At 39.2% G+C, this 23,576-nt stretch overlaps 1 protein-coding gene across 3 annotated transcripts in view; it reads left to right on the forward strand.

The window, feature by feature from the left end:
* The window catches only part of LOC140736852 (MAP kinase-interacting serine/threonine-protein kinase 1-like), a 73,092-nt gene that overhangs the window by 36,936 nt on the left and 12,580 nt on the right, over positions 1-23,576 (forward strand). For all 3 annotated transcript variants that reach the window (XM_073062846.1, XM_073062847.1, XM_073062845.1), the window contains 5 exons: positions 9,656-9,760; positions 12,515-12,570; positions 14,458-14,553; positions 20,524-20,718; positions 22,922-23,086. In XM_073062846.1, the coding sequence (XP_072918947.1) occupies positions 9,656-9,760; positions 12,515-12,570; positions 14,458-14,553; positions 20,524-20,718; positions 22,922-23,086 (617 nt within the window). The remainder of the gene's footprint in view (positions 1-9,655; positions 9,761-12,514; positions 12,571-14,457; positions 14,554-20,523; positions 20,719-22,921; positions 23,087-23,576) is intronic.

Raw genomic sequence — 23,576 nt, forward strand, 5'->3', positions numbered from 1 at the left:
CTGATTAAAGAACCAGATGATTCTAAGTACTAAAAATCTCCATTCAGAACCAGGCCTAGGCCAAAGAATTCCAGTACAGTTGAAACAGTAGCATCTATAATTAATTGCCCACTTGTGTTTGTGGGTGAGAAGAAAGGACAAATCCTTCCAATTTAGTTAATTATTGCCAGATCAATCTAGATTAAATATCAAAAAAGTGATGGGCGTTGCCAAGAAATATTTATTGAATCAATAATCTAGCCACCAATACCTCACTATTTAAGAGAGAAGGGAGAAAGGAAAGTGAGGACTCAGAGCAGATGGCTTAATGCCAGTAGGATAGAAAATGGCAAGCTTTATAATAAAGCATATGATAACAGGAGAGTGGGAAATCAACAGAATTTGGCAAAGTCAGCATAAATTTATGGAAGCAAAGTAGTAATTGACAAATTGACTAGAATTTTTTTGAGGATTTAACTATTAGAACAGACAAGGGAAAGCCAGAAGATCTGACAAAGTTGCATCTTTTGAAAAGGCCTTTAAAAGGTCATTCTGCAAGATTGAAGTACATGGGATTGAGGGTGGTATTTTAGCCTGTAATGAAAATTTGGTTGAAAGACTGGTATAAATAGTTCTTCATTGTGTTGCTAGACAGTAACGGGGGAATGGCAGGGATTAATGCTTTGGCTTCAGCTAGACACAATATTAGTAACTTGAAGGAACCAAATATACTTTCAAGTTCACTAATTATGCAGAACTAGTTGGGATTGTGTGTAATGAACAAGGCACAACGAGACTTTAAAGTGATACAGATGAGTTGAATGATTGGGCAAATATGTAACAGTGCGGTATAAGATAGATAAATGTTATGTGAAAAGAGAAGTGCAGAGAATATTATTTAAGTGATATTTTAGGAAATGTTGACGCACAAAGAGACAGGTACCATTATACACCTCTCATGGTAAGTAAACTTCCAGGTTATAGAAGCATTTAATAAAGCAATTGGTATGTTGGCATTTATTACAATAACATTTGAGTACAGGAAGATATTTCCCCTGGCTTGGGTATTTGAAATGGGGTCTTGTAGGGTAAGACATTGAGGAACAAATTGAAGAGAAAATTCTTCATGAAGAGAATGGTGAGTCCATAGTATTCTTTACCGTAGAGAGATGTAGAGATCAAGTTGCTTAATAAATGTAAGAAAAGGATAGATAATTAGAAATGAAAAGTATTAAGTGGTGTGGGGGAAGGGTGCAGATACTGTATGAAGATGAGAGAAACAGCTATGACCCAGTTGAATGAGAGAGCAGCATTGAATAGCCTAATCTCTCATTCAAATTCAACGAGAGAGCAGTACTACTTGGCCTACTACCACTGAATGTTCTGTTCACTGATGCCTACTTTGGGCTGTGCTAGGACTTTTAGAGAATTCCAGAAGTGAAATAAAAGTGACTTCCTTTGATAATCAAGGTAGAATTTCAGTCTGTGATATCATGAAACCCTAGTAAAATTGTAGGCAACAGGCATCATGGGGGGAAAACTGTCCAATGCTTGGGATTATACTTTGCACAAAATGAGGATAATTTAGGTTGTTGGAAGTCTGTCATCCCCGGCCTTGGACTCTTCTTCAATCACCTTTGGGAAGTCTCAGAAATGGGGTTCTTTGTTGAATGAATATTGTCCAATTTTAATTGTAAATTCTCAGCAAATGAGAAAAGCCACACTTGCAGGGAGCAAGACCAAGAGTGCATTGAGGCATGGGCATATAAGCAAAGTTAATGGCACAAAAGTGTCAGTAACCATTTCCAACAAGAACGAGTCCTTGAAATTTAGTGCTATTACCAGCACTGAGTCCTCTACCTTCAGCTTCCATGGAGAAATACTGTGGCTATAGTGAGATTCATCTTCTGACAACCCAAGGCACTTGCACTGTTATTTAAAACAACAGTTAAGATCATGATTAAATAATCTACACATACCTGGATGACTAATACTGAAAACACTGAAGAAACTCAAAATTTTCCAGGTTAAGAACAGCTCACTGAAATGGTATTTTTAAAGTTTGTTTCTTCCACCACTGACTTGCAGTGGTTGTAGTACGTATCACCTACAAGTTGACCTTGTGCTACTTCCATAAGATGATCTTGAGAGAACCAACCAACCCTGTAACCAAGAGAAAATGAAAGGAACCCAAGATGAAGGCTTCAGACAAAAGGGAATACCGCCATCTGCTGGTTCCATTCCCAGGTTGCACACAGTCCTAAGTTACAAATGTGTCCTGGTGGAAATACCTTCACCAAAAAGAGTGCAGAGGTTAAGATGGTAGCTCTTCACTGTAACCTTGGCAATAAGAGATGTACAATAAAGGCTGGTCTTGTTTTTCCACCTGTCACCCTGAAGCCTCTTTTGAAATCTCTTTAAATCTGGGCTCTCTAGTACTTGACCACTCTATTAGACCATAAGGTATAGGAGCAGATTTAGGCCATTTGATCCATGGAGTCTTCTCTGCCATTTCATCATGGCTGATCCAATTTTCCTCTCAACCTTAATCTTCTGCCTTCTCTCCATATCCCTTCATACCCTGACCAATCAAGAATCTATCAACCTGTGCCTTAAATATACATTAAGACTTGGTCTCCATAGCTGCCTGTGACAACGAATTCCACAGATTCACCACACTCTGGCTAAGGAAATTCCTCCTCATCTCTATTCTAAAAGAATGCCCCTCTATTCTGTGGCTGTGTTGTCTGGTCTTAGACTCTCCCATCATAGGAAATATCCTCTTCACACATGCTTTCTCAAGGCCTTTCACCATTCGATTGGTTTCAATGAAGTTACCCCTCATTTTTCTGAATTTTAATGAATACAGGTCCAGAGCCTTCAGGCACTCTTCATATGACAAGTCATTCAACCCTGGAATCATTTTTGTGAACCTCCTTTGAACCGTCCCCAGTTTCAGCCAATCCTTTCAAAGATAAGGGGGTCAAAACTGCTCACAGTACTCCAAGTGATGCCCTATCAGTGCTTTATAAAGTTTCAACATTATATCTTCGCTTTTAGATTTTAGTCTTCTTGAAATGAATGCTAACATTGCATTTGCCGCTTTCCCCACAGACTTAAGTTGCAAATTAACCTTCAGGGAATCCTGCACAAGGACTCCCAAGTCACTTTGCAGCTCAGTTTTTTGTATTTTCTCTCTGTTTCTTCTACCAGATGTTCATGACCATACACTTCCCAGCACTGTATTCCATCTGCCATTTCTTTGCCAGTTCTTCTAATCTGTCCAAGTCCTTCTGTAGCCTCTCTACTTCCTCAATCTTCACCAATCCACAAATCTTCATATCACCTTTAAACTTTGCAATAAAACCATCAATTCCATCATCCAAATCATTGACATGTAGTGTAAAAAGAAATGATCCCAACCCAGACCCCTGTGGGACACACTAGTCACCAGCAGCCTACTAGAAAAGGCTCAATTTATTCTCACTCTTTGCCATCAGCGACTGCTTTATCCATGCTAGAATCTTTCTTGTGATAGCATGGCTTATACTTGTTAACAGCATCATGTGTGGCACCTTGTCAAAGGCCTTCTGAAAATCCAAGTACTCAACCTCAACTGACTCTCCGTTATTTATCCTTGTTATTTATGAAAAGAATTCCAACAGATTTGTCAGGCAGGATTTTTCTAAGACCTCATTCTTAATAATTGACTCCAATATCTTACCCACCACTGAGGTCAGACTAACTGGCCTATAGTTTCCTTTCTTCTGCCACTTCCTTCTTGAAGAGTGGACTGACATTTTCAATTTTCTAGTCCTCTGGAACCATTCCAGAATCTATTAATTCTTGAAAGATCATTACTAGTGCCTCCACGATCTCTTCAGCCAGTTCTTTCAGAATGCTGGGGTGTACACAGTCTGGTCCAGGTGACTTATCTACCTTCAGACTTTTCAGTTTCTCAAGAGCTTTCTGTCTAGTTGTGGTAACTTCACACACTTCATGACCCCTGACACCTGGAATGTCCGCCATACTGCTAGTGTGTTCCACAGTAAAGACTGATGCAAAATACTCATTCAATTATCTGCCATTTCGTCGTCCCCATTATTACCCCTCTAGCATCGTTTTCCAGCTGTCCAATATCCACTCTCATCTCTCTTTTACACTTTATTTATCTGAAGAAACATTTAGTATCCTCTTTAATATTATTGGCTAGCTTACTACCGTCTTCCATCTTTACTTTTTGTAGTTGCCTTCTGTTAGTTTTTAAAAGCTTCCTGATCCTCTAACTTCCCACTAATTTTTACTCTATTATACGCCCTCTGTTTGGCTTTTATGTTGGCAGCGGTGGTGTGCTGAATAAAAAAAATGTTATTTTATAATTCAAGGACTTTTCATTAGAAAGTAATGCCTTGGGAGTTGAAATTAATTTTTCCAGCCACTTGAACTCATTTTACAATATATTTACAACATAATTAGTCAAAAGTTACATTAGGTTTAACAAAATCACTTGAAGATGGTGAATGATTTTCAGTTATGTCAATCATTCTTTCAAACTCTGGTTTAGACAGTGAGCAGTGCATCAAACCTTACATTCTATCTGGAACAAATTACTGTCTATATATGGATGATTATCAAGCAAATATTCTAATAGCAGAAATATTTGCTTAGGAACAGGTTTGACTCTTATTAATTGGCACACTTTCTTTACTCATCTAAGCACATAAATAGTAGGTACATCTCTCCTTAATATTTGTTCAACATTATGTACAACTTCAGATTCTCTAGACCAATGTTAGTCATTTGTAAAGTTTGTGGAGTATGGCTCCCAATTGTCATGCCATGGGCAGGTGTACTGATGGAGCATGACTGGAATAGAGTCAAGTGGGTGGATGAAGCATTACCTTCAACAGGGCCAGGGAGGATCTATATTGATGCAATTATTAAAAAGGCATGGCATCAGTTATACTTCATTAGGAGTTTGAGGCGCTTTGGAATGTGGAAGGAAATCAGAGCACCTGGAGGAAACACATGCAATGTGGGGACAGTGTACAGACTCCTTAAAGATGGTGCTGGTATTGAACTCCGAATTCCAATGCTCTGAGCTGTAATAGCACTGTGTTAACCACTAAGCTACTGTGGCATCCTGACGTAATGTTATAAATTAGCTTTCGCATAGTTCTCTTGTTTACATAAAATCAGATGCTTTTTTTTTGCTTATGGGCACTTATCTCCTTAGAAAATTGTACTCATTGCTTTCTCCCTCCTAATTTTATAGAAGGTTTCAGGAGATGCATAGAAAGCTCTGGTATTAAATTAGCCAACATCTACAACTTAACCACATCAAATTTAGGTTACACGTGTGTGGAGAAAAGTAATCATATAATTTCTGGGTAATTTTGGGCTTTAGGTGATGTTGCTGCAATTTGGTATTGTTGCCCATGTCATCAAGCAGATGCTTCATTACAGGAATGTTTGGTATTATTGAACATATTCAGTAGTCCTCTCATCAGATTTGTATTTTTCGTAATTACTGTAATTTATCATTTCTTCCAGTAATAGCTTGTGACAGTAACAGACCTGTTCCTAAGCAAGTATTTCTGCTATTGTATTAAAATATTTGCTTGATAAACATCTATATATAATAAATCATTTGTTCCAGGTAGAATGTAAGGTTTGATGCATGGCTCTGTCTAAACCAGAGCTTGAAAAATAATAGACATAACTGAAAGTCGTTCACCATCTTCTCGAGTGATTTTGCTAAATCTAATGTAACTTTTGACTAATCCTGTTGTAAATATATTGTGAAATGAATATACTGTGGTGCTAGAAAGTTTGTGAAGCTTGTAGAATTTTCTCTATTTCTGCGGATGTATGATCTAAAATGTGATCAGATCTTCATGCAAGTCCAAAAACTAGATAGAGAACCCAATTAAATAAATAATACAAAAACATTCTTGTTTATTTATTTATTGAGAAAAATGATCCAATATTACATGTATTTGTTAGAAAAAGTATGTGAACCTCTGGGGTAATGTCTCCTACAAAGCGATTTGGAGTTGGGTATTCAAATCAATGAAATGAGATTGGAGGTGTGGGATGTAGACACACAAAGTCAGGTTACTGACAGAACCTGCTCTTCTCAAGAAAGATCTGTTTCAGATTCAGATTATTGTCATTTAGAAACCACAAATGCAATGCAGTTTTAAAAAATGAGACAACGTTCCTCCAGAATGATATCACAAAAGCATATGACAAAATGGACTACACTAGAAAATCCACGTAACGTTTGGCAATGTCCAATCCAGAGTCCGGAGAGGCTGCTGCATATTAATATCGCGCTACCCTCTTAGCGCGTTCCCCGGAAAGGAGCTCCAAATCCACCAGCCAAACGACCAAAAACTAAAGCTACAAGACCTGCGCAAAACCACATAGTTACAACATATAGTTACAACAGTGCAAATAATAGCATAATTGATTAAAAAAAACAAACCATGGGCACAGTAAAAATAGTCCAAAGATGTTAAAAGACTATCGGTTCAAAAGAAATCACCACACAGTTTCCACAAGTCCCCAGGGTCCCGACAGACTCGCCATCCCACGCCGGCAGCAGAAGGGAATACCCCCGCTATGGACTTCCACGGCGCCGCTCGACTCAGCCTCGCAGACGCAGCACACGACGAAAGCTCCGTCGAAACCAGCCTCGCAGATGCAGCACACACCGAAAGCGACCTGACCGCAGTGGACTCCGAGTCCGTCAACCATCCCCTCTGGCACAGCTTCTCTGAGCACCATCCTCTGCCAAGCGTATTAAGATGGCCCCGCCAACAGCCATCGGCAACGCGACCCCGAGGACTGGGGGCCTGTTCTTCCCAGCAGAGTCCCGGACCTCACAGCAGCAGCAGCAACGAAGAAGGTCTTCCTGGAGATTTCCCGATGTTCCTCTGTGCTCCCACATCTGTTTTCAATCAATTATGATTGCGCACGGCACCCCACTTCACAAATAACAGATAATCAGCTCCGACCCTTGTGCACCATTCCTTGATCAAAACAGAAGAATAAGAATTGTAGAAATGCATGAAGCTGGAAAAAGCTACAAAGGCATTTCTAAAGGCCTGAGTGTTTATTAGTCCATTGTAGGAGAAATTGTGTACAAATGGGGGAAACCTGGTACTATTGCTATCTCCCTAGGAGTGGGCAGCCTACAAAGATCATACCAAGAGCACAGCATGCAATGCTGAAGGAAGTGGAAAAAGAGCGCAAGGGTAAAAGCAAAAGACTTGCAGAAATCTCTAGAACTTGCTAAATTCTCTGTTCATGTGTCCATTATAAGAAAAACACTGAACAAGAAGGGTGTTCATGAAAGGACACCATGGAAGAACCCACTGCTCTCCAAAAATAAAAACATTGCTGCACGTCTCAAATTTGCAAAAGACTACCTGGATGTTCTACAACACTTTGGAAACAATGTTCTGTAGACAGTGGAGACAAAATTTGGACTTTTTGTCAGAAATCCACACTGCTATGATTGGAGGATAAAGGGCACTGCACACCAACACCTAAGCCTCACCCCAACTGTGAAGCATGGTGGAAGGAGCATCATGGTTTGGGGCTGCTTTGCTGCCTCAGGGCCTGACAGCAATTGTTGAGGGAACAATGAATTCAGAGTTGTATTGAGACACTTTTCAGGAGAATGTCTGGGTAGCGGTCCGTCACCTGAAGCTTAATAGAAGTTGAATAATGCAACAAGACAATGATCTGAAAGACTAGAGTAGATCACGAATCAATGTTCTGATCTTAATCCTACAGAAATGTTGTGGAAGGACTTGAAGCAAGCAGTTCATGCAAGGAAGCCCACCAACATCCTGGAGTTGAAGCAGTTTTGTAAGGAGGAATGATGTAAAATTCCTCCAAGTCATTGTGCAGGACTGATCAGCAGTTACTGGAAATATTTGGTGTAAGTTATTGCTGTACAAGGGCGTCACACCAGTTACTGAAAGCAAAGGTTCACATACTTTTTCCAACAAATAATGTAACAATGAATTACTTTTCTCAATAAATAAATGAACGAGTATAATGTTTTTGTGTTATTAATTGGGTTCTCTTTATCTAGTTTTAGGACATGTGAAGATCTGATTACATTTTAGGCCATATTTCTGCAGAAATAGAGAAAATTCTAGAGAGTTCACAGACTTCCAAGCACCACTGAAAAGGAGTTCAAGTGCTGTAAAAATTTAATTTTAACTCCTAAGGCATTATTTTCTAATGAATAGCCCTTGCGTTATAAAATACATTTTTCATTCAGCACACCACCATTGCAAAGCATTTGAATGAAATCAGTTAAGTTCAGAAGCAAGAGGTGTGGTGGTAAAGTGAGAGTTGTGTAGGTGGTTTAATTATTACTGACAATCAGTAAGTGATTGACTGCCAAGAATTGGTAGTGAGTTTGGCTCTGGCAGTTGGTAAGCAATGGGTTAGTAGTGTTTGGTTGCTAGGGATCAGTGTGGAAGGATAGTGCGAATATAACGTGAGTAGGTTCTGCTCCTTGGAATTGGGGGCTGAAATTTGGACTTGAGAAGTTAGTATTCCACACAATTAAAACTAAAGTGTATCTTAGAGTAATGTAAACAAAATGCTGGGGGAACTCAGCAGGTCAGGCAACATCTATGGAGAGGAATAAAGAGCTGATGTTTTGGGCCAAGTCCCTTCATCATTTGAAAGTTCGGTTGATTGCCCGAGCTTGGCAAAACGTTTGGAGACATTTTGGCTCCAATCGAGAAGCCATCGTCAGTGCGCAGTTGAGGGTCCTGTCTGCTCAGAATGATGGTTTATATACTCCCCCCGTGGTCCAAATGGATATTGATTAGATGTTGCAATCTGCTTGGTTGGCTGGTTCGAAACACTGAACGGTTTAGCAGTAAAAGATTCTGATTAGCTAGCTTCAAGGGAAGTCAGTTGGAAGCATTTGCTTTGCTGTCCATATCCCAAGATTACTGGTGATTTGTTGATTGTTGACGTCGTCGTTTCTCTTTTTTCATTGATGAATCCTTATACAGTAAACCACGTTTCGAGAAATTCTCATTCTTTTTTGTTCTTGCTTGAGACAGGACTCTGGCTGTTGTCCAGTCGAAATGGTGTTCTCCTTCATTTTCATGTGCTGATACTAGTGAGAGTAGGTCGTGCCTTTTGCACAGACCTCCCTTGAAGCTAGCCAATCAGAATCTTTTACTGCTAAACTTCAGTGTTTTGAACCAGCCAACCAAATCAGTGTGTCTAATCAATATCCACTCGGAACCTGGAGGAGTATGTAAGCTGGCATTCTGAGGAGACAGGACCCTCAGCTGCACACTGATGATGGCTTCTCAATTGGAGCTGAAACATCTGCAAGCATCTTGCCAAGCTCGGCGATCAACCAAACTTCCAAATACCCAACCTGATCTACTAATATTCCATGATATTTCAAGCCCTCCATCATCTCAGCCCGAAACAACATCGGCTCTTTATTCCTTTCCATAAATGCTACCTGACTTGCTGAGTTCCTCCAGAACTTTGTGTGTGTTGCTCTGGATTTCCAGCATCTGTATGATCTCTTGTATTTATAAAGCGTATCCTATTTAGTTTTTTTTTGAAAAGTGGCATTCATCAAAATTAACCTTTAAAAATAATCTTTGGCTTCTAGGCTCCATCCTAACACACATTCAAAGAAGAAAGCACTTTAATGAAAGAGAAGCAAGTATTGTTGTGAAAGAGATCGCAGCTGCCTTGGATTTTCTGCATAACAAAGGTAAAGAACTGCCATTTTGTTAGGGAGATGCCAGTATTAAACTAGAGATGCACTAATTTTTGGAATCCAAGCCTTCAGAACTATAGCCATGACATTTGCTAGCCCCCAGGTCTTTACTATGTTCAGTGCTCTTTCCTGTTTCTGGATATCACAAGGATAGAATCAAATTGGCTGAAGATTAGCTTCCATGATGGCTTGACCTCATTATGAAGCTGAACCGAATGATCAGCTTGGTGTCTCTGGTTGATCATTTGTTGCAAATTCATCATCCTTGCCGTTGGCCTTAGCATAGTGTATTCTATCATTTGAGAAGAAGGGAATGTCCTTGGAGCCTCATCCTCCTTTTAGCTGTTTAACTAACCATTACCATTCACAGGTAGTTGCGTTAGGACAACAGAGCTTTGATCTGATCCATTGATTGTGGTATCTCTAGTTGCTGCTTGTCATTTTTGTTGGAGTCAGAACACACACAAGGAAAGATGGTTGTGGTTATAGTAGCTCAGTCAATACAGCCCCAGGATATCACTGCATGAGTTCTTCAGACAACTCTTCATACCTTCAGTGCCTTCATCAATCACTTAAATAAGCTCAAAGGTGTAGCTGTTCATGAATTTGTGCATGATCCAGTTCCAATTGCTCCCTCTGACCAAATGAAGTGGTTCATGGTTGCAGTGTCCCAAGATCCTTAAAGTTTCAAAGTACATTTATTATCAAAGAATGTATAAATTATATAACCTGAGATTACAGGCAGCCACAAAGCGAGAAACCCGAAAGAACCCAATTAATTAAAAAAAAGACCAACACCTGATGTGCAGAGAAATGGGAAAAAAACACAAATCATACAAGCAATAAATCCTGATAACAGTTGAGGAAAGAGAAAATGTTGTATTGAATTAGTAAACTCTCCTTTAAAATTTGATTTTGTAACTGGAATCATTTGTTTGTTAACCATAATGCTTCCATGTAACTTATCATCTTGCCAACACTTGAGTTTGAGTGTTATACCCACTTTCTGTCTGAAACAGAGTCCAATAGCTGAGGTACCATACAGCTTATTACAATCTGTGTGACGTCTGTAACAAGTTAAATTCTTTTGCTTCTGTGTTTTATGGAATATCTAGAGGCACCACATCTCCAGTATTCAATGGACATTAAAAGCTCAACATCTGAAAAGAGTCATAAAGCATTGAAACAGATCCTTCAGATAAACATTCTGGCCATCAGCACGTTTTTACATGAATCTTATGCTAATCCAGTTTTATTCTCCCCTCACCCCCAGTGTGATATTCAGGCTCATTGGTTATAAAAGGAAATCATCAGAGACAAAACAAGGTGAGCTAACTTGGCCTAAGACATGATCATAGATCTCTAAGAGAAGTGAGAGAAACTTAGAATTCTTGCAGCAGAGAAGGAAGCCATTACTTCAAGAACAAGTAACATTCACACAATGGAAGTGCCATGCAATAACTTTATGTTCTAAGAATGTTATCATTACTCAGAATATTGCTTTTGGGGTGACCAGTAAACAAACCTTATAAATACTATAGCTATGAGAGCGTTATCCTTGTAATAGATGGGTATCTGTGTGGCCAGTCGTATCTCTTGATAGCCTTTTCACTGCCTACAAGGTTACAAAGTGTGATAAAACAATCTACATTCCTGGATTAATGCAATTTCAGCAATGGACTAATCAGCCTGCTTGATTGGTACTCCATCCACAACCCTAAACATCATTCCCTCCTTTGCTCATAAGGCAGCTACAGTGTATGCCATCTAAAAGTACTCCGTAGTTACACACCTTTGCTCCTCTCACAACACCTCCTACACTACAGTCTCTAAAATCAAGAAGGAAAAATACACTAATGGTGACAAATATTTTTCCCCTGGAGAGTTATTTAAAATATATAATGCTGCAGTAAAATTCAAAATATTGATGTTTGACTGTAACAATACAGACTGATCGGTTTACTATAGTCTCACGTGCCTAAGGTACAATGAAAAGTTTGTCATGCGCACTGTTCATACAGATCAGTCCATTACAATCGTGTATTGAGTTAGTACAAGGTAAAACAACAACAGAGTGCCAGAACAAAGTGTAACAACTACAGAGAAAGTGCAGTGCAGGTAGACAATATGGTTTAAGATTACAACAAGGTAGATTACGAGGTCAAGAACCCATTTTATTTTGTATCTTCTTTCCCATGCCAGAAGAGAGCATGTCTGGAGTGGGTGGGGACTCCGATTATGCTGGCCGCTTTACTGAAGCAGCGAGAGGTGTAGACCACGTCCATGGAGGGGAGGTTGAGCTGTCTCCATCACTCTCCACAATTTCTTATGATCATGGATAGAGCAGTTACCACACCAAGCTGTGATGTATCTGGATATGATGCTTTTTTGGTGAGGGTCAAAGGGGACATGCTAGATTTCTCATCCTCTCAAGGAAGTTGAAGCACCCATGAGCTGTCTTGGCTGTGGAGTTAATGTTGTGGGACCAGGACAGGCGATTGATTGGTGATGTTCGCTCCAAAGAATTTGTGTGCTGAAGGAGAATACAACATAAGTTTGATCATAATAATGCAGATAGATTGATCATTTAAAATATCCTGCGCAGATTGGAAGGTTATGATCAGATCATTTCAGATTTCACTCTTGCAGCAGTGAAATATGTCATGCAGTGTAAAATCTAGTATTTTTAACGGGGTTCCTTAGACTGGGTTTCTCTTATGTAATTCACTTTTTACTATTCTTGTGAAGGTATAGCACACAGAGATCTGAAGCCAGAGAACATCCTTTGTGAATTTGCAGAAAAGGTAAAATGTCTGTTGTACCCTTTTTTAATCTATATGGCATTGCATTGTTCTGGCTATGTTAATTATTTTTTGCATCACTAAGAGCTTCTGGAAGTCTGAGCCAGCTGCTTACAATCTGAAATGTGTCAATAATCCCCTTGTTGTTCATTTTTACTACTGAGATCTGCTGGAGATATGGTTAGTTTTTTTAAAAATGCAATAAAAGATCAGTATAATGGGGTATATCAAATGAAGCAGATCACCTTAAAGAAAAACGAAACTAATGGCAGGAAAATTGCAGCATTGCCAGATGATGATTGACTTTATGAAAATAATTTCAAAACAAACTAAAACATTGTATCACACCCTCCTAGGGGTATTGGATTAAATGAAATGATAAAATGAACCCATTTTTAAATTATTTTGTAAAACAGTTACATTCAGCAATGGTGGGCATCAGTACAGTATTATGTTGCAATGATTTAAAACAAGCAGACCTTTGCGTGAATGGTTAGGTGAATGTCATGACATTTTGGAGTTGTGTAGCACTTTTAAATGTCATTCAAAATAAATCCAACATGATTTTTCTTATATCATTGTGTAAATAAATCATGTACAGAATTTGATACCTCAAGAGACTTCAGATCGGAATCTGAAACAGTCTTGAAGCAGGATCTCGACTCAAATATCGACCAGTATTTGTCTCCGTAAATGTTGCTTGACATAGATACATAGAAAACATTAAAAAACCTACAGCACAATACAGGCCCTTCAGCCCACAAAGTTGTGTTGAACATGCCCCTGCCTTAGAAATTACTAGGCTTGCCCATAGCCCTCTGTTTTTCTAAGCTACATCCTGAGCCCCTCCAGCAGTTTGTATTCTTATGTATATTCTGTGCCGTCTTCATTTTTGACATCCTTTTTGTTCAGAAGCCAGCGTAAATGCAGGTGGGTAAGAACATGCAAACATGAATCGATTCACAATTTTATGATGTGACTGTGACGCATCTAAAAGCCAGATTTTCTTTTTGTGTTCTAGGAGGAACCAAAATAATAATTTTTCTATTAATCATTTTCCTTAACCATTTAATAGCATCAGTGAAAGGCTAAGCTCTTAATCAAGTTTCTGGCTTAGAGTGGGAAGAGCAGGAGTTTGAGGCAGATTCCTAGCCTGACTAGAGCTCAGGACTTATTTTAGTACTGATTCTTTTAGCACCCTCATTTCTAGGTACACATCCTGAGAAATGTGAGAGATCTCCTGTCATATCTCTTTCTCGTGGGATGTCTTCTTCATCTGGAATTTTCATCTTTCAGTCATTTGGAGTCATATAGTAATACAGCATTGGCCCTTTGGTCCAATGTCCGTGTTGGCCCTGGTACCCCCAAGCTAGCCCATTTGGCTTGTTTGGCTCATATATCTCTCAACACTTCCATCCCTGTACTTAATCAAGTGTCATTAATGTTGCTATTGCACCTACCACAACTGTTTTCTCTGGCAGTTCATTCCATATATACACAACCTTTTGCATAAAGAAGTTGCCCCTCTAGTCCCTTTTAAATCTTTCATCTTTTGCCTTAAACCTACGCTCTCTAGTTTTTAATTCCCCTTCCATGACATTCACCCCTTCTCTACCTCTTACAATCTTGTGCATGTCTAATGTCACCCCTCAATCTCCTGTGTTCCAAGTAGTAACATTCCAGCCTCCTCAACCTCTCTCTGTGTCTATAACTCAGGCCCTTGAGTCCTGCACTCTCTCTAGTTCAATGATGTCTGTCCTTTATTAGTTAACTTCTGGACTGCTGTTTGAACTTAACATATTATTCTCAACTTCTGCTGAGAGCTATGCCATTTTGGGAATGTTAAATAATAAACTGTCATACTATCTCTTTTTCTTTCCACACCTACAGATAAGCCCAGTGAAAATTTGTGATTTTGATCTTGGTAGTGGAGTGAAGCTAAGCAGTGCCTGTACTCCTATAACCACTCCTGAGTTGATGACTCCGGTTCGTAACTATAATTACACTTTCTACTTTTAATCTCTACATTATTTTCCTGTAATTTTGTTTGAATTTCAGCGTAGGTATTTCATTGTTATTTCAACAGTGATAATGACTCATTCTCCGTAATCCATTCAAGGACAAGACGTGCAAGGTTTTTTTTGAATGAGACTATATAATTACACTTTATTTCAAATGCTTCCTTGCTAAAGTTCTCAAGACACAGCTTTGAAATGGTGGAAATCTGTGTTAAGTATGCACTGTTATGTTAAATGGATTGTCCAGTGACTAAGATGGATGAGTCTACCATTAAGCAGAGAATGTAACTAAGCTAGCTGTTAGAAATGAAGTGTGGGCAAAACTTTATGGTGAAAAATAATAGTGTCAGTGGCTTCAAATGAAGAGTAAATCAGACAGTAGCTTTCGGTAGGCCCGTACGTGGAAATCAAATAGTTGTTACCTGACTTCACTTCTCGGAGGGAAAATTTGCTTGCAGTTATAGTATTGAAGGTGGATATGTAGTTAATAAACAGTCTAATGTAGGTGTTTTTACTGTCTAGATGTTCCAGAGATGAATGTTGGGCCAGGGAGCTGGCACCTGTCATAGACCTATTTCGGTGGTAGGCCAATTGCAGTGGGATAAGGTTAACTGGGAAGCTGGAGTGACCAGCTCTTGAAGCACTTTATAATGGTGGATCTCACAACCACTGGGTGGTAGTTATTAAGGCACATTACTTGTTTATCTTAGGTAGCGGAATGTTAGTGGTCTTCTAAAAGCACGTGGGAACCTCAGATTCAAGCAGGGGCAAGTTACAAATGACTACAAATACTCCCGCCAGCTGATCTGCAGGGGAACTAAGGACGTGGCCAGGGACACCATCTTTGTCAGATGCTTTCCACAGATTCTCTCTCCGGAAGACATATCTTGCATCTGTAATGGTGACTGTGGGTTTAACTCTGTTGGAGGCTTGTGGTGTGGGTGGTGGAGAGGCGGGTGAGACCATAAGATATAGGTACAGAATTAGACCATTCAGCCCATTAAGCCTGCTCCACCATTCCATCATGGCTGATTTATTATCCCTCTCAACCCCATTTTTCTGCCTTATCCTTGTAACCTTTGATACCCTGAGTAGTCAGGAACCTATCAACTACTGGTTTAAATATACTCAATGACTTGGCTTCCACAGACATCTGTGGCAAACAGTTCCACAAGTTCATTACCATTTAGTTAAAGAAATTCTTCATTATCTCTATTCTAAATAGAAGTCCCTCCAGTCTGAGGCTCTGCCACCTGGTCCTAGACTCCCCTAATATGGGAGATGCCTGTTCCACATCCAAGTTATCTAGTCCTTCAATACTTACAATATTCTATAGGTTTTAATGAGGTTCTCTCCCCCACCCCATTCTTCCAAACTCCAGCAAATACAGGCTCAGAGCCATTAAATGCTCTTGTATGTTAACCCTTTTATTCCTGGAATCACTCTTGTAAGCTTCCTTTGGACCCTCTCCAATTCCAGTACTTTTTTTTTTAGATAAAAGGCCCAAAATGGCTCACAATACTTAAAGTCCAGTCTGACCCATGCCTTATAATGCATTATAAAAGATAACACAATATTAAAATATTATAAATACCCAAGATAGCTTATATACATTGACTGTATGTCCATAAAGTATTGCTAGTCTCTACATAAGGTAAGTGATGGGAAATAATAAAGTAGTGATGGAGTTAGTGGGTGGAGGTGTTGATCAGCCTTACTGCTTGAGGAAAGTGACTGTTTTTGAGTCTGGTGATCCTGGCATAGATGCTACATATCCTCCTCCCTGATGGGATTGGGACAAACAGTCCATGAGCAGGGGTTGTGGGTTGCTTCATGATGTTACTGGCCCTTTTTTTGGCACCTTTCTGAATATACAGTGCCTATAAAAAGTATTCACCCACCTCCCCCCCCCCCCCCCCCCCCACTCCCCGGACGCTCTCAAGTTTAATTGTTTTACAGCATTGAAACACAGTAGATTTATTTGACTTGTATTGATTCTGATCAACAGGAAAAAAACTATTTCATGTCAAAGAGAAAACAGATCTCTACAAAGTGATCTAAATTAATTACAAATATAAAACACAAAATAATTGATTGCATAAATGCTTCACCCCCTCCCCTTTAATATGATACACCAAATTATCACTGGTACAGCCAATTAGTTACAGAAGTCACATAATTAAATGGCGATCACCTGTGTGCAGTCATGATGTTTCAATTGATTGTAGTAAAAATACACCTGTATCTGGAAGGTCCAACTGCTGGTGAGTCAGTATCCTGGCAAAAACTACACTATGAAGACAAAAGAACACTCCAAGCAACTCCACAAAAAGGTTATTGAAAAGCACGTCAGGAGATGGTTACAAGAAAATTTCCAAGTCACTGAATATCCCTTGGAGTACAGTTAGATTAATAATCAAGAAATGGAAAGAATATGGCACAGCTGTAAATCTGCCTAGAGCAGGCCATCCTGAAAAACTGAGTGACCGTGTAAGAAGAGGACTAGTGAGGGAGGCCACCAAGAGACCTATGACAACTCTGGTGGAGTCACAAGCTTCAGTGGCTGAGGTGGGAGGGACTGCACATACAACTGTTGCCAGGGTGCTTCACCAGTTGCAGCTTTATGAGAGAGTGGCAAACAGAAAACCACTGTTAGAAAAAAAAACTCATCTGAAGTCTCAGCTAGGGTTTGCCAGAAGGCATGTGGGAGACTCTGACATCAGCTGGTAGAAGATTCCATGGTCTGATAAAACCAAAATTGAGCTTTTTAGCCATCAGACTAAACGCTGTGTTTGGTGTAAGCCAAACATCACACATCATCAAAACCATACCATCCCTACCCTGAAGCAAGGTGGTGGCTGCATTATACTGTGGGGATGCTTCACTGCAGCAGACCCTGGAAGATTTGTGAAGGTCGAGGGTAAATTGAATGCAGCAAAAAGCAGGGAAATCCTGGAGGAAAACCTGATACAATCTGCAAGAGAACCACAATTTGGGATACTATGTTTTCCAGCAAGACTTGAGCATAAAGCCAAAGCTACACAGGAATGGCTTTAAAAAAAACAAAGTTAATGTCCTGTCATGGCCAAGTCAGAGTCCAGACCTCAATCCAATTGAGAATTTGTGGCTGGACTTGAAAAGGGCTGTTCATTCACAATCCCCATGCAATCTGATAGAGCTTGCACACATTCCATTTGTAAAGAAGAACTGGGAAAAATCGGAGTGTCGAGATGTGCAAAGCTGATAGAGAGATATCCACTCAGATTCAAGGCTGTAATTGCTGCCAAAGGTGCATCTACTAAATGCTGACTTGAAGGGGGTGGATAATTAATTATGTAATCAAATATTTTGTGTTTAATGATTGTAATAAATTTAGACCAATTTGTAGAAATTTCTTTTCACTTTGACATGAAGAAGTCTTTTCTGTTGATCAGTGTCAAAAAAGCCAAATTAAATCCATTGTGATTCAATGTTGTAAACCAATAAAACATGAAAACCTCCAAGCGGGTGTCGGGGGGGGGGGGGGGGATGAATACTTTGTCCTTGATGGTGAGTAGGCTGGTGCCAGCGATGCATTGGGCAGTTGAGCCTTCCTGTCCACTGCTGTGGCTTTTCCACAGCTTGTTGTGATGCTCCCTAATTTGCATCTGTAGAATGATGGGAATCTGGATGTGCAAAATCCAGCTCTCTTCAACCTCCTCACAAAGTAGAGCCATTGGTGAGCTCTCTTGACTGTGTAGGATGTGTTCTAGGCCCATGGTATTACGAGAAAGATACTAACATGAATAGAAAATTGGCAGAATGGCAGGAGGCAAAGAGTGGGAATAAAGGGGGTCTTTCCTGATAGGCTGCCGATGATTAGTGGTGTTCTGCAGGGGTCAGTGTTGGGACTGCCACTTTTCATGTTATATGATATGAATATACTGTAGGTGGAGGGGCAGGTAGTGTTAAGGAAGTTGGGAGTCTGCAGAGGGACTTGCAGATTGGGAGTATGGGCAAAGTAGCAACAGGTGGAAAATAGTAGGGAAGTGTATAGTCAAGCACTTTGGTATAAGGAATACAAGTGTAGACCATTCTCCAAATAGGGAGAAAATTCAAAACTCAAGAGGTGTAAGGGGACTTGAGAGTCCTTGTGCATAATTCTATAAAGGATACCTTGCAGGTCGAGTCAGTGGCAAGGAAGGGCAATGGAATGTTAGCATTTATTTTGAGAAGACTAGAATGTAATGACTGCACAGCCAAACACCCAAGCAATCACATCAAGTTCACCAATGACATGCCGATGAACTCACTCCCCTGTATCCCTCCCCCGACACATCCTACACAGCTTCAAGCAGCTTCATGCACAGCAGATTGTCAAAGGGCTTCTGAAAATCCAAGTATGAGCTTAGGGCATTGATCAGCATGTGGAAGTATGCCATTATAGCCATTAGTGAGAATTGGTTGCAGGAGGGGCAAGACTGGCAGCTCATTGTTCTGGAGTTCTGTTATTTTAGATGTGATAGAGTGGGAGAGATTAAAGGAGGGCGTGGCATTACTGGTCAGGGAAGGTATCTTGCAGTGCTCTGACAGGACAGATTGGAGAGCTCATCTACTGAGGCTTTATGGGTAGAACTGAGGAATAAGAATGGGATTGCCATGTTAATGGAATTGTATAATAGATCATCAGTCCATTGGACTTAGAGCAAATTTGTAAAGCGTTTGCAGTCTGTTCCAAGAAACTTAGGGTTGTGATAATAATAAGGTTGTGATTTTAACTTTCCACATGTTGATTGAGAATCCCATACTATAAAAGGGCTAGGTGGGATAGAGTTTGTCAAATGTGTTCTAGAAAGTTTCCTTAATCAGTGCACAGAGGTCGCACTAGAGACAGTTTGATGCTACTTCTATTAGGGAATGATACAGGGCAGGTGACAGAAGTTTGTGTAGGGGAACACTTTGTATCTAGTGATCATAATGCCGTTAGTTTCAAGTTTATTATGGAGTAGGATGGATTAATATTCTAAATTGGCAAAAGGTCAATTTTGATAATATCAGAAAGGATCTGGAAAGTGTGAATTGGAACATGTTATTTTCTGGGAAAGGTTTACTTGGTAAGTGGAAAGCCTTCAAAAGTGAAATTTTGAGAGTACAAAGTTTGTATGTTCCTGTTAGAATAAAATACAAGGATAACAGGATTAAGGAACCATGGTTTTCGAGAGATATTGAGGCCCTGGTTAAGAAAAAGGAGGTGCATAAGAAGGTAGGAACAAATGAGGTGCTTGAGGAGTATAAGAAATGCAAGAGAACACTTAAAAGGAAATCAGGAGGACTAAAAGAAAGCATGAGGTTGCTCTAGCACAGAAGGTGAAGGAGAATTCCAAGGGCTTCTACAGATACATTAAGATCAAAAGGATAGCATGGGACAGAATTGGTTCCCTGGAAGATCAGAATGTTCATGGACCATATACAGATTATAGAAGAGGATATAGTGTTTGCTGTCTTGATGCAGGGTCTTTTTCTGTGCTGTGGTATTCTATGACTCTTAAGAGTCAATGTTTGCAATGCAGTGGCATTTGGTAAATAGTTATAAAGTTCATTGAAACAGGGCTGTTTTTTTCTTTCTGTAAAAAAATGCCCTATGGTGCTGAATCATGTGTGATTGAATTATAATCGCCAAACCTGGGAGAAATTATTTTCCTTTGAATTCTATACAACTCTGTTAAAATACTGTTTTTGCAAATACAGTTTACTAGATATTTTGTAAAGTATTGAACAAAATCATCTGCATGATATGTGTTGAATAAAAAAAATCCCATGCGGTCTACAGTTTAAAACACTGAAAACAGTAATATGGTTTAGAGTTAATCAAACCAAGGCTTATTTTGTGTGATAACTTAAAAATAAATGCTTAATTATTTTGGCATTTAATTTCTAATGACTATACTAATATCTCCAGTGTGGTTCTGTGGAATACATGGCTCCTGAAGTGGTAGAGATGTTTACAGAGGAAGCATCATTTTATGATAAGCGTTGTGATCTGTGGAGTCTTGGAGTAATTCTGTACATCCTGCTGAGTGGAAACCCACCCTTTGTGGGGAATTGTGGAACAGACTGTGGCTGGGACAGGGGAGAGGCCTGTAGAGCTTGTAAGGTAAGACGGATATTAAATCTGCAAGTGATAATTTGTCATATTAGTCAGGAGAATGGCATAATTGTTGAAGAGAAAATTATTGATGAATCTGAAGTATGTCATTACAAGAAAATGGGGCAGTGTCTGATATGAGTATTCTTATTTGAATTCAATGGTGCAGATATCACAGGTTTCCAGTAAGCACCTCCCAGTCAGATTGATATCACACTTTAACTGGAGTATTTTGTTTCCCTGGAGCTGACTGAATAGTCTTTCATCCCCCGAATCTCCTTACTCTGTATACACTAAGGGCTTTTCCTCTCCTACATTTTGCGTACAGGATAAGTTGCAACATTGTCTTGCTCTCTGTTTTTTGTTGATTTGCTCACAGCTGCTAAGTCTCCTTTCATCTCATAATGAGTCTTTATTTTAACAAGTTCACAATGACCTGTATCTCCCATCATGTTTTTCACTAATTTGCAACCAGTAATGCTTCCATAGAGTTCATATATAAACACAAAATATTTCTTGGTGTAAGTTCATGAGCTTACCACTTTGATTTTCACAGATTTTCCTCACCGGGATTTTAATTGTTAATTTTTTAATCCATCAGTGTTGGTATTTATTTGGAGTTTTACCATACACTGAAGCAATGAGAAAGCGGAGTATTCTAAAAAGCAGATGAGAAAATATATTAAACTAAATTCTCTAAAAGTTAAGAAAATCTGAACAATAATACCAGAAATCATAACAGTATCGGTAAAGCTAAAATACTAAAATCAATCTGAGATTGAATACTTTGATGGTAAACAGTCCTCTTGGGCATTTAAGTCTTAAGATATGACCAAGTTCTTTCTACGAAACTGGAAACTTAGTACATTTGCAAAGCATTTCTGTAACACCCAAGAGTATCTGGCTGTACATCAATTATATAGTTGTAACTTGAGTCAAAAATGTTTTATCAGGTTAAAATACATTATTAAAAAGTAATTAATAGTTAATAAATTAGTGGTCATAAAGAAATTCACAGTTTATAGTTTATCAGGATTCTGTTTTCCCAGTTACATTTATTCTCTTGCTTGCAATTTATGTGGTAAGTATACTGTAATTTAATAAATGTTATTTGCAGGGTATTACTAATATGTGGTGAAGGAATAATCAATGCAATGATGCCAGCATGATCTGCTACAGTCTGTAAATATATGCAATGAATATAATGGAGTGATGAAAGATGCAATAAAACTATGAATATTTTGCTGACCACGGAACACTGCTAATGTAAACCATGTCCTTAATTAGAAGCGATAGAGATTCTTTTCATTTCTCCATCATTCTTGGTAAAAATTTTGATTGTCGCTCCAGTCACATGTTCAACATACCTTGCTTTCTATAAATGTAACCCTCAGGTTCGGCCAGCATGCGTTTGGCCTGGTCAAACTGAGAAATCTCGTTTGTGTGGATGCTGCGTGATGCGTTGCCCAATTACAAATCCGTACTGCGAAATATCAGACAGTACACCAGATGCAATTAAATGACTTAACTTTATAAATCTTAATCTGACTATAGGGTTAGTAAAGAAAATAAAAAGAAAAAGGGCCCATTTTAATGAAACAGTCTAAGCCACACGTTGGAGCTCACGGTTCCGTCCATTCGTTCCCTGTCGACTTTCTCTGAGCGGTGCCAGCCGTGAAACTTAGTGAAACTTTACAGCACGTTCCATAAGGATGACAAGCGAGCATACTCTTATCACTTCCCTCTCCTTTCTCTTGGATGTGTTATTTAAGCAGAATGCTTATGTAGTTCATCCAATTGATCTTTTTTTTTTTGCTTATATGCTTAAATGTTGGTGGTTTGTGTCCAATTTTTAGTAGATTATGCCTTTGCTTTTACTAATGTTGCTGATGATGAAAGTCCCTGCACGGGTTGCTAGGAATTGAGCAAAGAAGGATCGATTTCCCCCCCCCCCCCCCCCACCAGCTGTTCAACCCACATCCTTTGCCACCCAACTGCAAGCTCTCACCCCACCATTTCCTCCCCCCCAGAATTTCTTCCAGACACTTCTCTAACCTGGTCTTAGAAGGAAGTTATCATAATTTGTAGTAGGAGCTGCTTATTTTCTGAAACTATCACCCAAACATTATTAATTGAGCAATTGGGAGATTGTTTGTTTGGCTGTCAGTATATGTTGCCAATATGTATTATCATGAATGCCTCTTGCCAACAGAACATGCTGTTTGAGAGTATACAGGAAGGTAAATATGACTTCCCAGAAAAGGACTGGGCACACGTTTCCAATGGTGCTAAGGATTTGATTTGTAAGTTGTTGGTACGTGATGCAAAGGACAGACTCAGTGCTGCACAAGTTCTTCAACATTCATGGGTCCAGGGGGTAAGTATGTTTGAATAAAATGGGTTATTTGATATAATTGCATACTGCCCTGAACTGAATATATTTGTTCATAAAAACGTGTCAGAGGATTTTAATTGGTTTAATTGTGAGTTTTGGTAATATCACATTTAAATATCCCAATTAAAGCCTAGTCAGTTAGTAACCATGACCCAACTTTCACATTTACAGTTTCACAATGTGCTATATCCTGCATTATTTCAATATGTAGGCCAAAATTTGCTGTTGGAATATTTCTTGTCATAGAAATTACAGTTTCAAAATTATTCCATAACTGATAACAATTAGTCAAATTGCAATCTTTTTATCCACACTTTTCAGTTTAAGGCACCTCAAATTTTCTGTTATTGATAAGATAATGCTAATAAAGATACCATTATATTATTCCAAAGCTGAGCAAATTCAAGATCCTAGTCTTTGGACGAATAGTCTCCCTCAGTCAACATTATTGGAACAGATAATTTACTATTTC

The sequence above is a fragment of the Hemitrygon akajei genome, chromosome 12 (assembly GCF_048418815.1).
Source record: "Hemitrygon akajei chromosome 12, sHemAka1.3, whole genome shotgun sequence".
Taxonomy (NCBI): Eukaryota; Metazoa; Chordata; class Chondrichthyes; order Myliobatiformes; family Dasyatidae; genus Hemitrygon; species Hemitrygon akajei.